This window comes from Ovis aries, chromosome 8 (assembly GCF_016772045.2).
Source record: "Ovis aries strain OAR_USU_Benz2616 breed Rambouillet chromosome 8, ARS-UI_Ramb_v3.0, whole genome shotgun sequence".
Taxonomy (NCBI): Eukaryota; Metazoa; Chordata; class Mammalia; order Artiodactyla; family Bovidae; genus Ovis; species Ovis aries.
The window spans coordinates 55,996,427-56,015,733 of record NC_056061.1 but is presented as its reverse complement, the minus strand read 5'-3'; the positions used below and the strand labels follow the sequence as shown (position 1 = coordinate 56,015,733).

Sequence of the window (19,307 nt, the reverse complement as noted above, 5' to 3'; positions counted from 1 at the left end):
GGTGAGATAAGGTCTTGAGGGTAGGGCCTGAACCCAACATGACTGGTATGGTCGTAAGAAGACAGAGACACACTAGAGATGCACAGTGAAAGGGTGGCCTTCTGTAAGCCAAGGAGACAGGCCAAACACCTTGATCTTAGACCTCAGACTTGTGAGAAAATAAAGCTCTATTTTTTAAGCCACTCAATCTGTGCTTTTTTGTATGGCGGCCTGAGCAAACTAATATAACCCAGATAGGCCACAGGCCTTAGAACCTTTGTAAGCTGGAGGCAGATAGTTCATGGCCCAGATTTGCTAGAAGAAGACGGGTTTACTAGAAGAAGACATGGAGTTTATGAGTAATCTGCAGTATTTGTAAAAGACTAAGGGGAATGTTCAAAATATAGTCTGACTAAAATTCCAGTCGCATTGATTCAGGGTGGAATGACATCAAGTCAATATGGCAACATCAGCTACTTCACATTTATCAAAAGCTTTACTTGGCAATATGCATTTTTGATTAATTTAAAATAAGAAAATTATTTGTTGTTTAATAAATTGATTTGTTTGGAAGTAAAAACTCAGGCTTTTTGATGGAGAGGAGGTTGAACGGAAATCACTGCTTGAGCTGCCAATTCCTTTTTTTAAGTCTTCCAAGACCCACGCTGCTTAATCCTCTTCAAATTGCTAGAGCTCTTTCAGGGGTGAGCTGAGCAAATTATATTGCTTTAGTCATTTGTCCCAGCAGGGGTGTTGTGAGCCATTGTTTTCAAATCTAGGAGTATCACTGACATTCGCTGGACGCTATGTATCTGGTTATTTTCCTGAAAGTCAGAGAAATTTTAAGTGAAAATGATCCTCAGTGTTTTAGTCAGGGTTCTCTAGAGAAACCAAACCAATAAGAGATTAGATAGATATTAACAGACATATATTTTTAAATATCTATACATATATTTATTATGAAGGATTACCTCTGGAGCCAAGAAGTCCCACTATCTGCCAGCTGCCTGTAAGCTAGAGAGGCCTAGAAAAGCAGGTGGTAGTTCTAGCCCAACCCAAAGCCCTAAAAACCAAGGAGCCTTTGGTTTAAGCCAATGGTATAAGTCCCAGTCTGAGTTCCCAGGAGCACTGATTTCTTAGGGCAGGAGAAAATGGTGCCCCAGCTCAAGTACAGACAGGGAATTCATCCTTCCTCTGCCTTTTTGTCCTATTCAGGCCTTCAATGGATTAGATTATATCCATCTGCATTGGTAAGGGCAATTTACTTGGTCTACCAATTGAAATGGTAGTCTATTTGGGAGACACCTTAATAGATACACTTAGAAATCTGAACATCCTTTAGTCTAGCTAACTTGACACATAAAATTAAGCATCACATCCAAATAACAAAATATCAAAATACCTTAATTCAGTAGGTGGATGGGCCTAGCTCATTAATCTAAATAAAATAAAATTTTTGTTAATGAAAATAAAGAAGCCACAGTACCCAGTGCAGATGTTTAGGGTATCAAGCACCTTCAGTAGAAGGTATCTGAAAGTTTGAAAAACAGTACTTTAAGCAGAAATGTATTTCATTCAAAAATAATAGCAAATGTATGAAGAGCACACACTTAATATTAAGACTGGAGGTTTATTAAATGCTTTATCATAAAATATTAAGCCCACACTATTAGAATACACAGGCTTGATGTTCTAACAATTAACACTGTGCCTCAATCCAGGGAAGTTCATGATGCCAATACAAGGTGGGATTGTGGGGAATTACAAATACAGAGATATCTTCCTTTTCCTCTTCTACAGCTGCAATACTGATGTTCAGAAATGTTTACACATTGAGAAAAACTTGTAAAATTTCCTGAGTGTTCCATTAAACAATTTTTTAAAATTCGGTTACCCTAATGGAAACCATGAAAATTTCCTGGTGGAAAATCTATTGTAATATTTATTATCTTCAATAACTGAGAACCCTAATCCTAAATATTTATTATACCATAAGAAAGTCTTTGGAATTATCATAAGGCTTTCTAGAACAAGATAAATTTCAAGGCAATGTACCAAGGACTAAATTTTATTCAACCACCAACTTAGTGATATGCAAAGATAAAATAAATGTCAAGGTTAGCTGATTTTCTTCCAAATAACAGGAACTAAGAAATATTAGGGGAAAACAAGGATGTAGGAATGAGTGGATATTAGATGAGAAGAGAGATGGCTAGGGAAAGATACTGAGACTAGTTAGCATTTACTAGCATATATTTTCATTCATTTAGTCAACATTTTCTTCGTATATATAATTATTTCAAGAGAGCACTTCTAAACACTAAATTGGTTCATTCATTTTTCAAGTCAGTTGCAAAGAAATTTCAATCCAGAATATCTAAAGTTAAAGCTAAGAGCATTTTGATACTTACCCCTAAGAATATCTGGCATTCTCAGCCATAGCTCTTGAATACATGGTTTCTTAATAAAATATCACTAAAATAGAACTGATGTTGAAAAAATACAACCTACCTAAAGCTCAGGGCACTAGTCACAACCAACTTTACCAATTCATATCAGTTACTCACACAGAACTAAGCAAGTTCAACCAATTCAATTATTTAGCTTGAACAGAAGCCAGATATTTTGCCTTTTAAAAATTTAACCAATCCTAAAGCAATTTTTCAGAAAATGACACTTAAGATTTGCATTGAATTTATACTTCCAGTCCACACTTTGGTACCCTGGCTTTTCTAAATTGGACACTTTGCTCTATGCATGATCATCAAGATGAAAGAATATGATCATCGATGAAAGAACTTTAAAGTAAAAAAAAAGGAACTTTAATTTGGATGGAAGTATTTTGTATTCATATTAATAAAAGAGACCATGCTTTTGGAAAAAATAAAATCACACGTAGTATACAGAGTATTGCAATCATAAGTAATCCAAACATATAACCATCTCCATTACACAGTTAAGCAGCCAGGTCTAATATACTACAAACCATTTGATTAAAAAGGTTGGTAACCAAAATTTTAACAAGGAAATACCAGTGAAAATAGGTTTAAAATATATATATCCTTGTAAAATAAGATATGTTTTCCACATTAAAACCTTGTTTCAGAAGTTCCCCGCTTCAAGTTGTTACTCAAAAACTCATCATGTTCAAAACTCAAATTATTGTGAGATCTTGAGATCATAAGAAGCTTCTCCTTATTAGTAAAGTCCTTCTTGATTGCAGCTTGGGGCACAAGCAGCCTCTCCATTGGGTCCTCTTTGTTCTCTAGTTTCATATATCCTTTGCTGTTGCTTCGATCCAACCGAGGCCAGCTTGGATGTTTTCGTTGTTCTGCCTGAACGGTTAATGTGGAGTGACCCCGCTCTAAGTCTAAGGATTTGGAGTGTGATGAGAGCAAATGCAAGGATGTGTTGGAACCAAACTGTCTTCTAGCAGCCCCAGGAGACAAGAGCTGTCCAGCTCCAGGTCCAAGGGCCACAGAGGACTTGTACTGACTTGACAATGACTCCCCAACAGAATTATTCCTTGGGAGCATCAGACTGACTGGCTGGAAGGGCTGACTGGGATTGGGCAAAGGGACCATAAGGGAGTCCATTGACAAATTCCTTGACCTACTTTTGAGGTTATCAGCATCTTCAGTGATGTTATCTATACTGGGCTCATCAATCACACAATTATTAAGTTTGATCACCGGTAATGTAAAAGCGCTGATGGACGATGACACAATTGACTTGGTTTCACATTTCTTAGGGCCACTGGTTTTATCATCAGTTGTCTTGGAAGGAGGCGGATAGAGGCCACAAACAGAGGCAGGGCTGTCAGAGAGCAAAGGCGGCACGAGATGCCCAAAACTCTTGCTTTCATTCACCACAAGCTCATCCTCCTCAACAGAGCTGTCCATCCGAAAACTGCTCCTGAAACCTGAAAAAGAAGCAATGGTATTTGCTGCCAGTCTCGAAGCACAGGAGCTCCCATTCTGCTTTACTTCCGTTTCTCCCATTAAACCAGTGTAGATGCCATTCATGTGTTTTTGCTCCTTGATTCTCAGAGTGTGGATGTCGATGACTGTGGAATAGATGTCCCTCATGTGTATGATTTTGGTTTCTTTGTCACGGTTCTCGTGAAGAATGGCGTTAGCACAAATGAAAATGAAAATGCCTATCCCCATTGTGAAAGGGCCAAGCATTTTCATTTTATCGGAATGCAAATGTTGCTCAAAGAAGCGAACCACTACACCACCTTGGTTCCGGATGACCTGAGTTTCGTTTGTTGACAAAGTCGTCTCAGCATCGATAAAGTGTTCTTTTTGAGGCCAATATCCGAGGACTGCCATTGCAATTCCTACAATAGAGATAAGGACTCCTAAAATGAGGAAAAAACCAGATGGGGAATAGAGCCGGATTTTGCCTCGAACAACCACAACATCGGCCCGAGGTCGACGCCTGACTGGTTTCTTCTCCTGCGCAGCAGGCGACGGGCTAAGGTTGACATGATGCTGTGATCTGGCAGAGTCTTGCCTTTTCAAGGCGGCCAGGCCAGTTATCACTCCACCAGTTGCTATCATAGCTCAGTCTTTTATTCTGGAAAGAAGAGAAAAAGATGATAAATCTATGTTCTGAGGTACGCTCATCATTTCAGCAAGTGTTTCTATATTTTTGTTGTTGCTGTCTCATGTAATGCAATGGGGCAGAAGAATGTCTTTTTAATCAACATAATTTGGGTAGAAGTTTTGTTTATCGGCTAATGTAAAACTCTAGAGATTTCCTTTTTTGGCTGAATTAGTGTTTCTATTATTAAGGAAATGTGAGCTCAAGGTCCATTTTCCTTAAGTAACTTTATCAGTTAAAATTATATTTTATTGCTTTAAATTATAAAACGGTTTCCTGGTCACAAGATATACATATTCTCTCTTTTTTTCTCTCTCTCTTACACACACACACACACACACCATCCTTCATTATCTATTATTTTAAAGAAATGGAAACATCCAGAACACCTAATAGGCCCCAAACAAACCTTAGGTTTACAAATAGAATACATTCCATCAGCTCACAGTTCTAAGACTACTCTTGCAAAAGTCACCCATGAACTCTCAACTATCAAATTTAATTTCTCCTACTCAATCCTCATCTTCCTGACTTCTCTGTTTCCATGATATTACCCGAGCCCTCCTTTCTTGAAACTCGCTCTTGTCCAGCTTTTTTTTATGATACTGTGTCTTCATGGCTCTTTCCTGACCTCACTGACTATTTCGATTTGGGCTTATTTTTCCTCCCCTAAAAACAGACACGCTTCCCCCAAGTGTCCTGTCCGTGACCATATTCTCTTTATGCTCTCCCTCGGCATCCATATTCCCCCTACATCGTTCGCTATTTCCTTAATGCTAATGAGTCCCAAGCCTGTACTTTGAACTGTAGCCTGAGTTTTAGTCTCAGATTTCCAGCTCCTCACTGGGGAACATATTTGCGCACAATCATGCTTCTCCAGCAAAGGTGAGCTCCCCCTCCATCCCATACCACACAGGGGTGGGCTCACCTTCTACCCTACCAACTGAAGTCTGACTTTTTCAATGGCCTCAGTTCTTGTGCTTGACTCTTCATAGTTATCTTTAAGTCCTCCTTTTCTTCTGCCTCTTATCTTCTAATCAGGTTCGAAGTCCTAAAAATTTTCACTATAGAATGTCTCTGAATTCTGCTCCTTCATTCCAATCCTGTTCTTCCCTGCTTAGTGCTATTCTTATTAACACTTACTAATTAAAAGATGCTTACTCCTTAGAAGAAAAGTTATGACCAACCTAGATAGCATATTCAAAAGCAGAGGCATTACTTTGCCGACTAAGGTCCGTCTAGTCAAGGTTATGGTTTTCCCAGTGGTCATGTACGGATGTGAGAGTTGGACTGTGAAGAAGGCTGAGTGCCGAAGAATTGATGCTTTTGAACTGTGGTGTTGGAGAAGACTCTTAAGAGTCCCTTGGACTGCAAGGAGATCCAAAAAGTCCATTCTGAAGGAGATCAGCCCTGGGATTTCTTTGGAAGGAATGATGCTAAAGCTGAAACTCCAGTACTTTGGCCATCTCATGCGAAGAGTTGACTCATTGGAAAAGACTTTGATGCTGGGAGGGATTGGGGGCAGGAGGAGAAGGGGACGACAGATGATGAGATGGCTGGATGGCATCACTGACTCGATGGATGTGAGTCTGAGTGCTCCGGGAGTTGGTGATGGACAGGGAGGCCTGGCGTGCTGCGATTCATGGGGTCGCAAAGAGTTGGACACGACTGAGCGACTGAACTGAACTGAACTGAACTGAGTGACTGAACTGAACTGAAATGAACTGAGACTATTATAATAATCTCCCAACTGTAATAATCTCCCAACTGGTCTTCCAAACTCCATTTCTCTTCCTCCACAATCAAGCTTAGATTAATTATCTAAAAATATGGTTCTGAAGTTGTTTAAAGAGTGGAAGAATAAGTAAAATATTTCTCACTACTCACCGAAGTTTTAATCTGGGTTTTCAGACCAATGGAATTTAGCTTCATCTCCAATTACTCTCTTTCAGTTATGTAAAACTAAAACCAAACCATGCTGCCTATACTCCATACAATGTTTCTGAGACTTCATTAATAATGTTTCATCTGTCTAGATCCTTCTTTACCTCTTTGACATATTTCACATATTATCCTCTGGCTAATCTATAAAGCTAATATTCCATTTCTTTATAAAGCCTCCTCTGGCTAAGCAAATCCCACATGAGTTCATGCCTCAGAGCATTTTAGCAAATTTTCTAGGGCACTCGCCATATTACAGTGTCTTAGTTCTTCCACTACTTGTGGTCAAATATCAAGTTTAACTCTCATTTTTGTTACCAGGAATATTTGATATAATACCTTACACATAGTTAGTGTCAAGAAATATTTGCTAAAATGCTCAGTATGGGAATAATACTTCTCCTGAGATTTCTGTATGACCACAGGATTACTGTACTGACTTTCCTAGTTTAAAATTTGAACAAACGCAATGCCAAAACAAAAAGCAACATTTTGTGAGTTGGTAAAATATTTGTTATTACGTATAATGAATAGTTCTCAAGCTGCCAAATCTGGCTAGTAGAAAGCAGAGAATATTTTAAGACCCGCAAGGTCTCTGGCAAATTTCTACAAGAGTTTCTTCACAGTATCAAATTCTGTCTTGTGAAATCAAGCTCTCCTTTTGGATTTCTATTTATGATTTCTGAATTGTGTTTAAATAACGTGGTGGTGGATGGTACCCACAGTTTTAGTTAGCTGAACAAGCTGGTGAATAAATCCAGCCTTCATTGGAATTATAGCTTGGATTAAAATAGTTGAATGTTGGAAGAACAAACCATGATCTAACCCACAGCTCTAGCCTACGAAGTTTATCAAAGTATGCACACTACAGTTGAGGACATGCACAAAACCTTGGGTAAAACAAAGCTGTGTCCATCTATGTTTTCTTGAACCAAATACCAGTTTGAGCGTTTGAAAAAAAAAATGCTTAGATTAGATAGCAGCCATCTAACTCAGTTATTTCCATTTAGGAGGATAAGGATTTAGTCTGAAATCTTTCTGAATAGAATGAAAACAAGGGCAAAAGTCTTGCATCTGGTATAAAAACAACCACGGTGAATTCCCACTCCATATACATTCCCAGTCCTCCCCAAATTGTTAAAACATTTTCTCCTTATGATGCAATTTTCTATTCCTAAAGTTGACAAAGAAAAAGGGGATGGAAGAGAAAAAACATATTTTGAGAAATACAGATGAGGAGAGGAAGCTGGAAAAGAGCAGTGAGGGACTGGGTTCTTTTAGGAAGAAGCAAAGCTGGTTAGACAGGACAGGGAGAGAAAGCACAGGCTGAATAACAGTGTGACTGAGAGGAGGAAAGACACCTGGAAGAGTACAGAAATTAAGTCTAGAGTGAGGGGAAAATAAAAGCTCACACAGTTTCTTCAGCCAGACCACCCTGACCAGCCAGCCAGAGGCACCAAGACACCCAAGGGTTAGCAAGTTCAGGTTGGATGTCAATGTGCTCCCTCAATTCCATTCAAAACGATTCAACACTAAATGAGCTTCTTTCAGGATTCGGAGCCCCAAACTGACCCTAAAGGAAAAGCAAAAATGCACACACTCAGTCACTGCTTCAAAGAGCTTGAAAGCTAATGAAGGGGCTGGTATATCTACATAGAACAGAATGTGGTAACCCCTAGAATAAAAATTTCAATCAGGTAGGACTTTTACAGCAGGCTTCATACAGATGACAGCATTCTAACATTCATCAGAGTGATAACAGCAAGTGAAAGGCATTTCAGAGAAGGTCAAGAAAGAAAGAAAGACTGGGGAACATAGCTCTGGCTGGCCTTAGCACTCAGCACCAAGGGAGGGAATGAAAACAAGGGCAAAAGGCTTGCATCTGGTTTAAAAGCAACCACGGTGAATTCCCACTCCATATACATTTTGAGTCGTCCCCAACTTGTTAAAACATTTTCTCCTTATGATGCCATTTTCTATTCCTAAAGTTGATAGAGGAAAAGCGGGGTGGGGCGGGGCTGGCCTAGAGAGATGGAGGGCCAGGTCTTGAAAGGTAGCAATAGTCATTCCCAAATGCTTGAATGCTAGACTCATGCTTGTCGAGTTAGAGGAAGATGCAAAACACATTTGTTGTCATCTAGGGAAAATTTATCTCAACTTGTACATGAGGAGTTGATATTGGAAAAATCACAGTTCAGTTCAGTTCAGTTCAGTCCATTTCCGTCGTTCAGTCATGTCTGACTCTGCGACCCCATGGACTGCAACATGACAGGCCTCCCTGTCCATCACCAACTCCCAGAGTTTACTCAAACTCATGTCCATCAAGTCGGTGATGCCATCCAACCATCTCATCCTCTGTCATCCCCTTCTCCTCCTGCCTTTCATCTTTCCCAGCATCAGGGTCTTTTCAAATGAGTCAACTCTTCACCTCAGGTGGCCAAAGTATTGGAGTTTCAGCTTTAGCATCGGTCCTAACAATGAACACCCAGGACTGATTTCCTTTAGGATGGACTGGTTTGATTTCCTTGCAGTCCAAGGGACTCTCAAGAATCTTCTCCAGCACCACAGTTCAAAAGCACCAATTCTTCGGCGTTTAGCTTTCCTTATAGTCTAACTCTCACATCCATACACGACTACTGGAAAAACCATAGAAACCTAGGGAAACTATAAAATCTAGAAGTGGTGAATACACAGGCCTCAGCAGTGTCAAACTGCACTGTCAACTTGATCCAAAGTATTCAGTATACACAAAATAGCCTAAGTCTACTTGTTTATTTATTCTGTAAAGCCACATCTCCTCCATTCTACATTTTACCACTTTTTTTTTTTTTTTGGCTGGAGGTGAAAGGATGGGAGAATAGGGATCCTGTAAACTACAGTCTTCTTACCATAACAAATCATAGCATCCTTCTAGGTTTTAATAATAATAATAGTAATAATAGCTAACACACTGGTCACAGTCAGGAGCCATTCTAAGTGTTTTGGTATAAGAACATATTTATTATCACAGCAATTCTGGAAGTAGACACAATCATTATGATATCTATTTTACAGATGAGAAAACTAAGGCTCAGGGAGTCTAGGTAAGTTGCCTAAGGTTGCACAGCTCAGAGGTGGCTACAAAGCCCGTGCTCTTATAGAATTTGAGATGACATGGGCCTCCACATTTGCTTTCACTTGAGGTCTTCTTTACCTGCCCATTTTTCTTACTTTGGTTCCTGTTTCTATCAGAACACCAGACCCTAAAGAATGTTTGTGCCTTTAGAACAGTGATTGCACGCTCAGTTGCTCAGTTGCGTCCTCTTTGCAATCCCATGGACAGCCCACCAGGCTCCTCTGTCCATGGAATTTTCCAGGCAAGAATACTGGAATGGGTTGCCCTAGCCTTCTCCAGGGGATCTTCCCAATCCAGGGATGGAACTGCATCTCCTGCATTGGCAGGATTCTTTACCACTATGCCACCTAGGAAGCCTCCTTTAGAACGGTGACTATGAACCAGCTGACTTCCATTTCCATTTTTATTGGGAATAGATGAGAGTGAAGGTGTGTCCTTGGGTGAGCATTGACCTCTCACATCTGTCTAGATCCCTTTCAGCCTATGATGGAGTAGACTCAGAACAAACCAATCACCACCCCAACTCTCCTCCTTTCTTTACCATCCTGGAGAGAATAGGGCTGGGACTTTTCTCAAAGATCCAAGTGAAGAAGCTTTCTACACTGAATTTCACTTTGTTAACCTGGGCACAGAGTTGTTTTTTTTTTTTTTTTTTTTATCCATCTCTCTGGATCCAAGGCTTCACCCAAACTTCTGAAACTTGAATTACACCCTGTGATATTCCACTAGAGACTTCCTCCTAGGTGGGCATTTTTAATTTATATAGATATTCATTCAAGTAACAAGTAAAAACTGGTATCTGGTACTATAGTAGATATAGGTCTCAAAATATGCATCCTGGCCTGAAGAATATAGCAGCTATTTTTTTTAGGCGGTCATTCAACTAGTTATAAATAAGTCTAGCAAGAGAGTCAGCTACACTCGGTGCTTCCATATTCTCCCAAGAGATATGATTTTGTGAAATGACAAGCTGACAGATATTCTTCTGTAAATAACCCAAAACAACAACAACAAAATTAGTTTGGGTTAACTTTTAGCTTTTAGAAAGGCAATGCCAAAGAATGCTCAAACTACCGCACAATTGCACTCATCTCACACGCTAGTAAAGTAATGCTCAAAATTCTCCAAGCCAGGCTTCAGCAATACATGAACTGTGAACTTCCTGATGTTCAACCTGGTTTTAGAAAAGGCAGAGGAACCAGAGATCAAATTGCCAACATCTGCTAGATCATCGAAAAAGCAAGAGAGTTCCAGAAAAACATCTATTTCTGCTTTATTGACTGTGCCAAAGCCTTTGACTGTGTGGATCACAATAAACTGTGGAAAATTCTGAGAGAGATGGGAATACCAGACCAACAGACCTGTCTCTTGAGCAATCTGTATGCAGGTCAGGAAGCAACGGTTAGAACTGGATATGGAACAGACTGGTTCCAAATAGGAAAAGGAGTACGTCAAGGCTGTATATTGTCACCCTGCTTATTTAATTTATATGCGGAGTACATCATGAGAAATGTTGGGCTGGAAGAAGCACAAGCTGGAATCAAGATTGCCGGAAGAAATATCAATAACCTCAGATATGCAGATGATACCACCCTTATGGCAGAAAGTGAAGAGGAACTAAAAAGCCTCTTGATGAAAGTGAAGAAGGACAATTAAGATAAATAAATTTATATTTTAAAAAAAGCAAAGGAGGAGAATGAAAAAGTTAGCTTAAAGCTCAACATTCAGAAAACTAAGATCATTGATCCATTACTTTATGGCAAGTAGATGGGGAAACAGTGGAAACAGTGTCAGACTTTATTTTGGGGGGCTCCTAAATCACTGCAGATGGTGATTGCAGCCATGAAATTAAAAGACGCTTACTCCTTGAAGGGAAAGTTATGACCAACCTAGACAGCATATTAAAAAGCAGAGACATTACTTTGCCAACAAAGGTCTGTCTAGTCAAGGCTATGGTTTTTCCAGTAGTCATGTATGGACATTAGAATTGGACGATGAAGAAAGCTGAGCAGCGAAGAATTGATGCTTTTGAACTGTGGTGCTGGAGAAGACTCTTGACTCTCCCTTGGACTACAAGAAGATCCAACCAGTCCATCCTAAAGGAGATCAGTCCTGGGTGTTCATTGGAAGGACTGATGTTGAAGCTGAAACTCCAATACTTTGGCCACCTGATGCGAAGGGTTGACTCACTGGAAAAGACCCTAATGCTGGGAAGGATTGCGGGTAGGAGGAGAAGGGGACGACAGAGGATGAGATGACCGGATGGGATCACTGACTCGATGGACATGGGTTTGGATAGACTCCGGGAGTTGGTAATGGACAGGGAGGCCTGGCGTGCTGTGATCCATGGGGTCTCAAAGAGTTGGACATGACTGAGCGACTGAACTGAACTCAACTGTTAGCTGTATATCAATTATCCTATTTTTCATTTTCAGTGTTCATAAATCAGTTACAGTTTTGCTAGCAAAACTGCTAGCTATTAGATCAGCAGCTTCAACTTCACACAACATGCTTGCTTCTTCACTGTGCAAAGCAGGATGCTATTGGGCCATCTCCAGGCCTTTGTGATCAAACCCATTCATTGAAGATCTCAGAAATCATCAGTAGGAATTCAATCTTATTGGCTACCTTTCTTGCTAGAGATGTAGACTGTTGCATTGTTTCAGGGACTCCATTACCATCTACTCATCACCTTGAGCTCATATCCCCTCCGTACCATTTTTATTCTACACATCTCAGCCAAAAGCTCTTTCTCCTTGACAAAGAAGATTTCTGCCTGTGTGTTACATATCAACACTATACCATCTCATCTAACCATCAGGTTTATCCTCTCCTATTCTGGCTCTGATTGTAATTCTAAAAACCTTATTTCTGTTGTCCTTTACTCTTTTTTTTTTTTAACAAGTTTAAGCATATCCTAGATTTGCTTTTCATAGCCCTAAATCTGGTTTTTAATATTTACACCCTCATGGAAGTTTATTCCTGTACACTTAAGTCTTCTGTTGACCATACTGACCTATTATTTTGACCACACATGAGCCTACTATCCACCAGATGTGATTCTAGATGCATTCATATCCTTATATCTGAGGTAATGGTAAGTAACTAGATTTGGAGAGTTAAAAGCTTTAGAAGACTCTGAATCTGGACATTCCTTCTAGCCAACTAAGAACCAAGAATGTTGTTTAAGATCCAACAATGAAGTAGAAAATAAGACTGGAATTCAAGTTTTCCGACTCCAAGTCCAACGTTCATTCTTGGTTAGACGCCCTTTTTTCTATTATTTTTCATGCTATCTTCCAAGGCCTCACACAGTGCTTAGAATGTACTTAGTGCTCAGCAAGTTTATCTGTTGACTGTGAACTGCCTTGATGAAAGCTTAAGCACAACTGAAATATGCTAGGTACTAGGGATTCAAAGATAATAACACTCAGTCCCTGATTTCAAAGAGTATGGAGTCCAGTGGGAACTCAAAGTATACATTTAAACTTGAATGAAGGAAAAGTTCTGATGGTATTATAACAGAATGCTCTTCCATACTATGTGGAGGAATCAGGGAGGCTTCCAAGAAGCAGCAGCAGGTCATGGACACCTGATACATCAGTAGGAGTTTGCAACACAGATTCAAAGTCATCATTATTTCTCACTGTTTCACAAGGGTTCTTGCTCCATGGCTTTTCTTCATCTTCTCAGCTGAAGTCTGCCTATTATTTTAAATATACTTGATATCGCCTTACTTTTTTGTTTGAATTTTTATTCTTATCTCAAGGTTTAACAAGTTGCCAGACGGTGAGGCTATCTGCCAAAGGGAAGTAAAAATTAATCTATGCCTTCAGGACCAAACAAAAGCATTATATAAAAGCCCCATGTGGTATCCACAAATGTGACAGATGGAAATATTTTCTGTTCAAGCTAGAACAGTTTTAGGACTTTCTTCCCTGTAGAGACATTTGAAACTTTTTCAGAAGAGTATTTCTAATCTACATACTTCCCAGAGTTGAAAGAGAAAATGCCTATGGGTGACTGATAGCTCAATCATATTAAAATTTAAAAAATAAGGATATAATAGAAATCATTTTTTAATGTGTAGCATAATGGTTTTGCACATGGGCCTTGAAATCAGAAAGATAAGACTTCACATCCTTGCTTCATCACTTGATAGCCATGAAACTTTGGACGTGTTGTTTTAAACTTTGGTTATGTTGGCTCCTCCATGTGTAAAATGACAAAACCTGTCCTGAATAGAGGGGATCCAGTAGCGATCCCATGGACTGTAGCCCACAAGGCTCCTCTGAAGCCTGGTGGGCTACAGTCCATGGGGTCGCTAAGAGTCGGACACGACTGAGCAACTTCACTTTCATGCATTGGAGAAGGAAATGGCAACCCACTCCAGTATTCTTGCCTGGAGGGTCCCAGGGATGGGGGAGCCTGTTGGGCTGCCATCTACGCGGTCGCACAGAGTCGGACACGACTGATGCAACTTAGCAGCAGCAGCAGCAGTACACTGGTGGCAGAAGACTGAGGGAACTTGAATCCCTGCATATCGCTTAACAACTATCCTTAAAAAACTGGTTCATCATCTTGGAGCCTCAGTTTCCTTGCCTGTAAAATGAGGATAATACCAATAGGGTTACATCAGTGACAGCATCTGTGTCTGACTTTAATATCTTCTTAGGGATAAAGCTGTTTTATACACACACACACTTATACATGCATAGGCTTCCCTGGTGGCTCAGATGGTAAAAAAATCTGTCTGCAATGCAGGAGACCTGGGTTTGATCCCTGGGTTGGGAAGATCCCCTGGAGGAGAGTGTGGCAACCCACTCTAGAATTCTTGCCTGGAGAATTCCCATGGACAGAGGAGCCTGGCAGGCTACAGTTCATTGGGTTACAAAGAGTTGGACATGGCTGAGCGACTAAGCACAGCATATATATATATATTTATATATTTATACATATTTATATATATATAAACTGTCCACTATAGTGTTGGTTAAAATAACTTCTCAATAAACAGTAGCTATTATTACTAATTCATTGTTCAATATCATTAACCCTTTCATTGCTCAGATAGGCAAACTAAAAACATTTTAATATACTGAGTTAAATAATTAGTGATGGGTCACTGTACATGGGAAGGAAATTATGACTGCAAGTTTGTTCTGGGATTTACAGTCAAAAACTATATGAGCGGAGTATGTGTATTTTAGTGGCAGAAGCATTAATAATTTGGTAGTTTCAAGAAGAGTTGAGTGTATATAAGAGAGAGACAGGTGGGAAATATACTACCAAAAGAATAAAGCATAATTTCCTTTTTCAATCCATTCTATTTGTTGAGATTTAGATACGTTTGTGTCAAAAAATAATATTAGCAATAATAAAAACAAAGTAGACAAACCCAAACCAGTTCATCTGATATTTTTACTTATTTTAATGATGTAATCAAATCAAATGCCTGAGTAATCTGATTAAGTCTGCAAGCACCCTTCTGTTCCCACTGGGATACTTGAACATAAACAGATTGAAAATGAAGAATATGGGTTGGGAATATGAAAACTAGGGAAGATATTGATAGAAAGTGAAAATTTAAGAAATGTGAATTTTGTGACAAGATTAAGCTATGATTTTATGTACATTCTGAAGACCTTTGCTGGTCTGCCCTGGAGAGAATGGTTTCTTTATACTTAGTATAGTTCAACTTCCACATGAATGCTGGAACTAAGGGGATATACAGAATTTTTTATAACTATCAACACAATACCCAGATAAAATGTCACTTTATGGTCAAGTACCTTCTAAATATACAGAAAATGCTAAGAATGTAGAATGCACTTGAAAATCTCTATATATTCTTTGCTACTCATGCATCCAAAACCTGCCGGCCTGATGAACTATAAAATATGGACCTAAACCAATTATGAGCTATATAACAATGACATGGAACAATTTTCTCCAAGAGCTACAAGCCAGGAAGCCCACAGAACACAACAATCTTCAGGGGGCCAAATAACAGCCCCATAATGAGCTGTTAGGTAAAACCCTGCAGAGAGCCAGTGAGAGACATTTTCTGCAGGAACAGATGATATCAGAACTTATTTTCCCCAAAGTAGAAATATACTTCTCACCTTGGACCCCAGTTCTTCAAATCTGAATATGTTTTTGTAAGGATTGTAATGACCCATGTTCACTGCATTTCCTGGCAGGATGTGGACTTAGAATTGGTGTAAAGAAGCTAAAGAAATCACAAACTTACTAAGGTGCAGGAAATTAGCTGAGATACTCCTGGAAAAAGAGCTGAAGTTTCTAAATCACAAACTGGACCTTTTATATGGATTCCTCCTCTGCAGGAGAACATATCTGGTAACTTCACTTACAGGGAGCATGACCATGTTTTTGAAGACAGTTTTGGAAAATGAGACTCTAAGTAGTAGAAATGTCCTTTCCAGTGATTTTAAATGCCTGTAAAATCCAAACACAGGCTGATATTTCTATAAGATGAGGGGGAAAGCTAGAGTGCACTGCTGCTGCTGCTGCTGCTAAGTCGCTTCAGTCGTGTCTGACTCTGTGCGACCCCAGAGAAGGCAGCCCACCACACTCCCCCATCCCTGGGATTCTCTAGGCAAGAGCACTGGAGTGGGTTGCCATTTCCTTCTCCAATGCATGAAAGCGAAAAGTGAAAGTGAAGTCGCTCAGTCATGTCCAACTCTTAGGGACCCCATGGACTGCAGCCTACCAGCCTCCTCCATCCATGGGATTTTCCAGGCAAGAGTGCACTAAGAAGTTTCAATTCCAGCTGCTCCACCTTGAAGCCAGTGTCTTGTATACATCTATCAGCTTTGCATGTGACACAGCTGTGCCAATACCATTAATAAGGCAAAAGGTCTTACCTTCTTCTCTACTGTAAAGAAGAAACATTTCTCACTAGAGCAAAAACACCATTTAAACTAGACGTGAGCCATGTCATCCTTCAGGCTTCCCAGGTGGCGCTAGTGGTATAGAATGCACCTGCCAATGCAGGAGACAAAAGAGACGCGGGTTTGATCCCTGGGTTGGGAAGATCCCCTGGAGGAGGGCACGGCAACCCACTTCAGTAGTCTTGCCTGGAGAATCCCACAGACAGAGGAGCCTGGGAGGCTGCAGTGTATGGGGTCACAGAGTCAGACACACACATGTCATCTTTTTAATCCTCAGTAACAAGAGAGTACATCAAATTTCAGTAGCTCTAAGCTATGTAGCATTTCTAAAATCCTAGAAAAACACTAGGAAATAGTTCAAAGTCCATCATTCCCTCTAGAGAACTTACTTATTTTTCCCATAAGTAAAATCTGAGCAGGAATGCTTTTCAGGCAAGATGGAAAGTGGTATGAAGAGAGGCCTTGTGAGGGATGGCAAGATCAAACTCCTCTTGAGTCACACACACACAAAGCAATCTATTAAGCCTGGAAATACAAAAGTCCTTCAGCATTTAGAGGATATGTCATCAGGAAGGGTTAATTTTGAATTCTTACTGAATTTGCTTCTGTGACTTGATCCCTAATCTAGCCACTTTTGTTATTGTAGGCATACATCATGGCCTGCCTCGGGGAGATAGCCTGACCCTGCCCACCAGTGAAGGATTGTCTGGAAGTGAAACTAACACATCCCCCTGCCTGAGGTTTGCTGCTCTAGGAGCTGTCTGCAAGAAGTAAATGTTTTTTTTGTTTGTTTGTTTCCTCACCTCCTGCCCCATCTCTGATCCCTAAAAAAACCATCCAGGCCTTGACAAGTGGTTATTTTGAGGCTCTAGGCTGCCATCTTCTCTGACAGCCAGCTCCCAAATAAAGTCCCTTTGTCTCAATACCTTGTCTCAGATGTATTGGCCTATCCTGCAGTGAGCAGAGCAAGACATTTCCCATAGGTCCTTTAGACAAAAGCTGCTAATGGTTATGTGTGTGTCAGTTGCTGAGTTGTGTCTGACTCTTTGCGGCCCCATGGACTGTATAGCCAGCCAGGCTCTTCTACGCATGGGATTCTCCAGGCAAGAATACTGGAGTGGATTGCTGTTCCCTTCTCCAGGGGATCTTTCCAATCCATGGATCAAACCCATGTCTCCCACATTGTGGGCAGATTCTTTACCATCTGAGCTTACCAGGGAAGCCTCTGCTAATGGTAAATGTATTTAAAGAAAAAAAAAAAAAAACAGAAGGCAGTGGGGATGCATGTAACTATTTCTATTTTCGTTTTCTTCCCTCTCTTCTCCTACTTGTACAGGTTGGTGGCAGGCAGCAAGGGGAACTGGGGAAAACAGATTTTGAAGCTTCCAGCTTCAAAAAGTACTCGGTGCCCAATCTGTCTTTCTCTCATCTTCTTTATTTGGTAACTACTTGTGCTCAAGGTATTATAAAAACCCCACAGTACAAAGTAAAGAGGAAATCTCTCCCACTCCTGGTTTCTCTAGTTCCCCTTCCCAGAGGTAAGCCCAGTGTTGGATTTCTCATACCACTTTCCATAGAAGGGGGAGAATTTTTTCTCATTTGGTTTTTAGAATTGATTTATACAAGCTGTTTATATATCAAAGAAATCAGCTCTCTGGTAGTGAAATGCTGGCAACCATAGTTAATTTATATTTTTTACTTTTTTTGATTGTATCTTTAAGCAAATAGAAAATATCAGTATGTTGATTGATGGCCTCAAGGCAGGAGGTAGATGCCGCCCCACCCCATTCCCTGTGGAGGAAACTCCAAGGTGAGAATAGCAGGACAATTAAGGGAGGCAGCTGGGCTTTGCCCATACCACGTATTTCTCATTCTCAAGTCAGAAGACCTCCCTGACCACACATGCTCCTTGTTGGTCAAACAGTTGTGATGTCAAGAGATGAATGCACGCACAAGGGAGGATCCTGAGATATACCAAATATGGACAGAGCTGTGCTGTGCTCAGTTACAGTCGTGTCTGACTCTGTGACCCCATGGACTGCAGCCCGCCAGGCTCCTCTGCCCATGGGAATCCTCCAGGCAAGAGTACTGGAGTGGGTTACCTGCTCTCCTCCAGGAGATCTTCCCAACCCAGGGATTGAACCCAGGTCTCCCGTGTTGCAGGTGGATTCTTTATCAACTGAGCCACCAAGGAAGCCCTGATATAGGCTATGAACCAGGCAAACCAAAATGACTGGCCAAAGAAAAGTCAGAAGGAATGTCCCATATAAGTGATTTAAACTACCACAAGGGGACGTCTCTCCCTCTCTCTGTGTGTGAGTTCACCTGTGTGCTGTGTGTCTATCCACAGGTACTATCCTCTCTTTTCCTCCTAATAAATACTTGCTTCACTACTTTCCTCCCTTGTGGAAATTCTTTCCTGAAGGGCCAGGGCCCTTGTCACTGACCACTGGTCTAGTGGCTAGGATCTGGTGCTCTCTCCATTGCGACCCAATCTCTGCCTGGAAAGCTAAGCTCCAGTTCAAGCCATGGCAGGTCAAGGCCACCCGAGATCAGCCTCATATAATCATTAGAAAGATCTTCAAGATTAGATTATATTTTAAAAATTTCCCATGTTTTCTTGCAATAATACTTTGTTCCAATTTTCTTCCATTTTAATTTTCTAATATATCTGGAATTTCTTTCTGTGTAAGAACTGAGATAAAGATCTACTTTGTTGAACAAGTAACAGATCTCTCCTTCCTTGTTTT

General features: G+C 40.4%; 1 protein-coding gene across 6 annotated transcripts in view; it reads right to left on the bottom strand.

Moving 5' to 3' along the window:
* Window positions 1-1,589: 1,589 nt before the first annotated feature.
* TMEM200A (transmembrane protein 200A) overlaps window positions 1,590-19,307 on the bottom strand; it is an 89,401-nt gene continuing 71,683 nt past the window's right edge. For all 6 annotated transcript variants that reach the window (XM_060419609.1, XM_060419607.1, XM_004011314.4 and 3 more), the window contains one exon: window positions 1,590-4,560. In XM_060419609.1, coding sequence (XP_060275592.1) covers window positions 3,069-4,544 — 1,476 coding nt within the window. In that variant the 5' untranslated portion in view covers window positions 4,545-4,560 and the 3' untranslated portion in view covers window positions 1,590-3,068. The remainder of the gene's footprint in view (window positions 4,561-19,307) is intronic.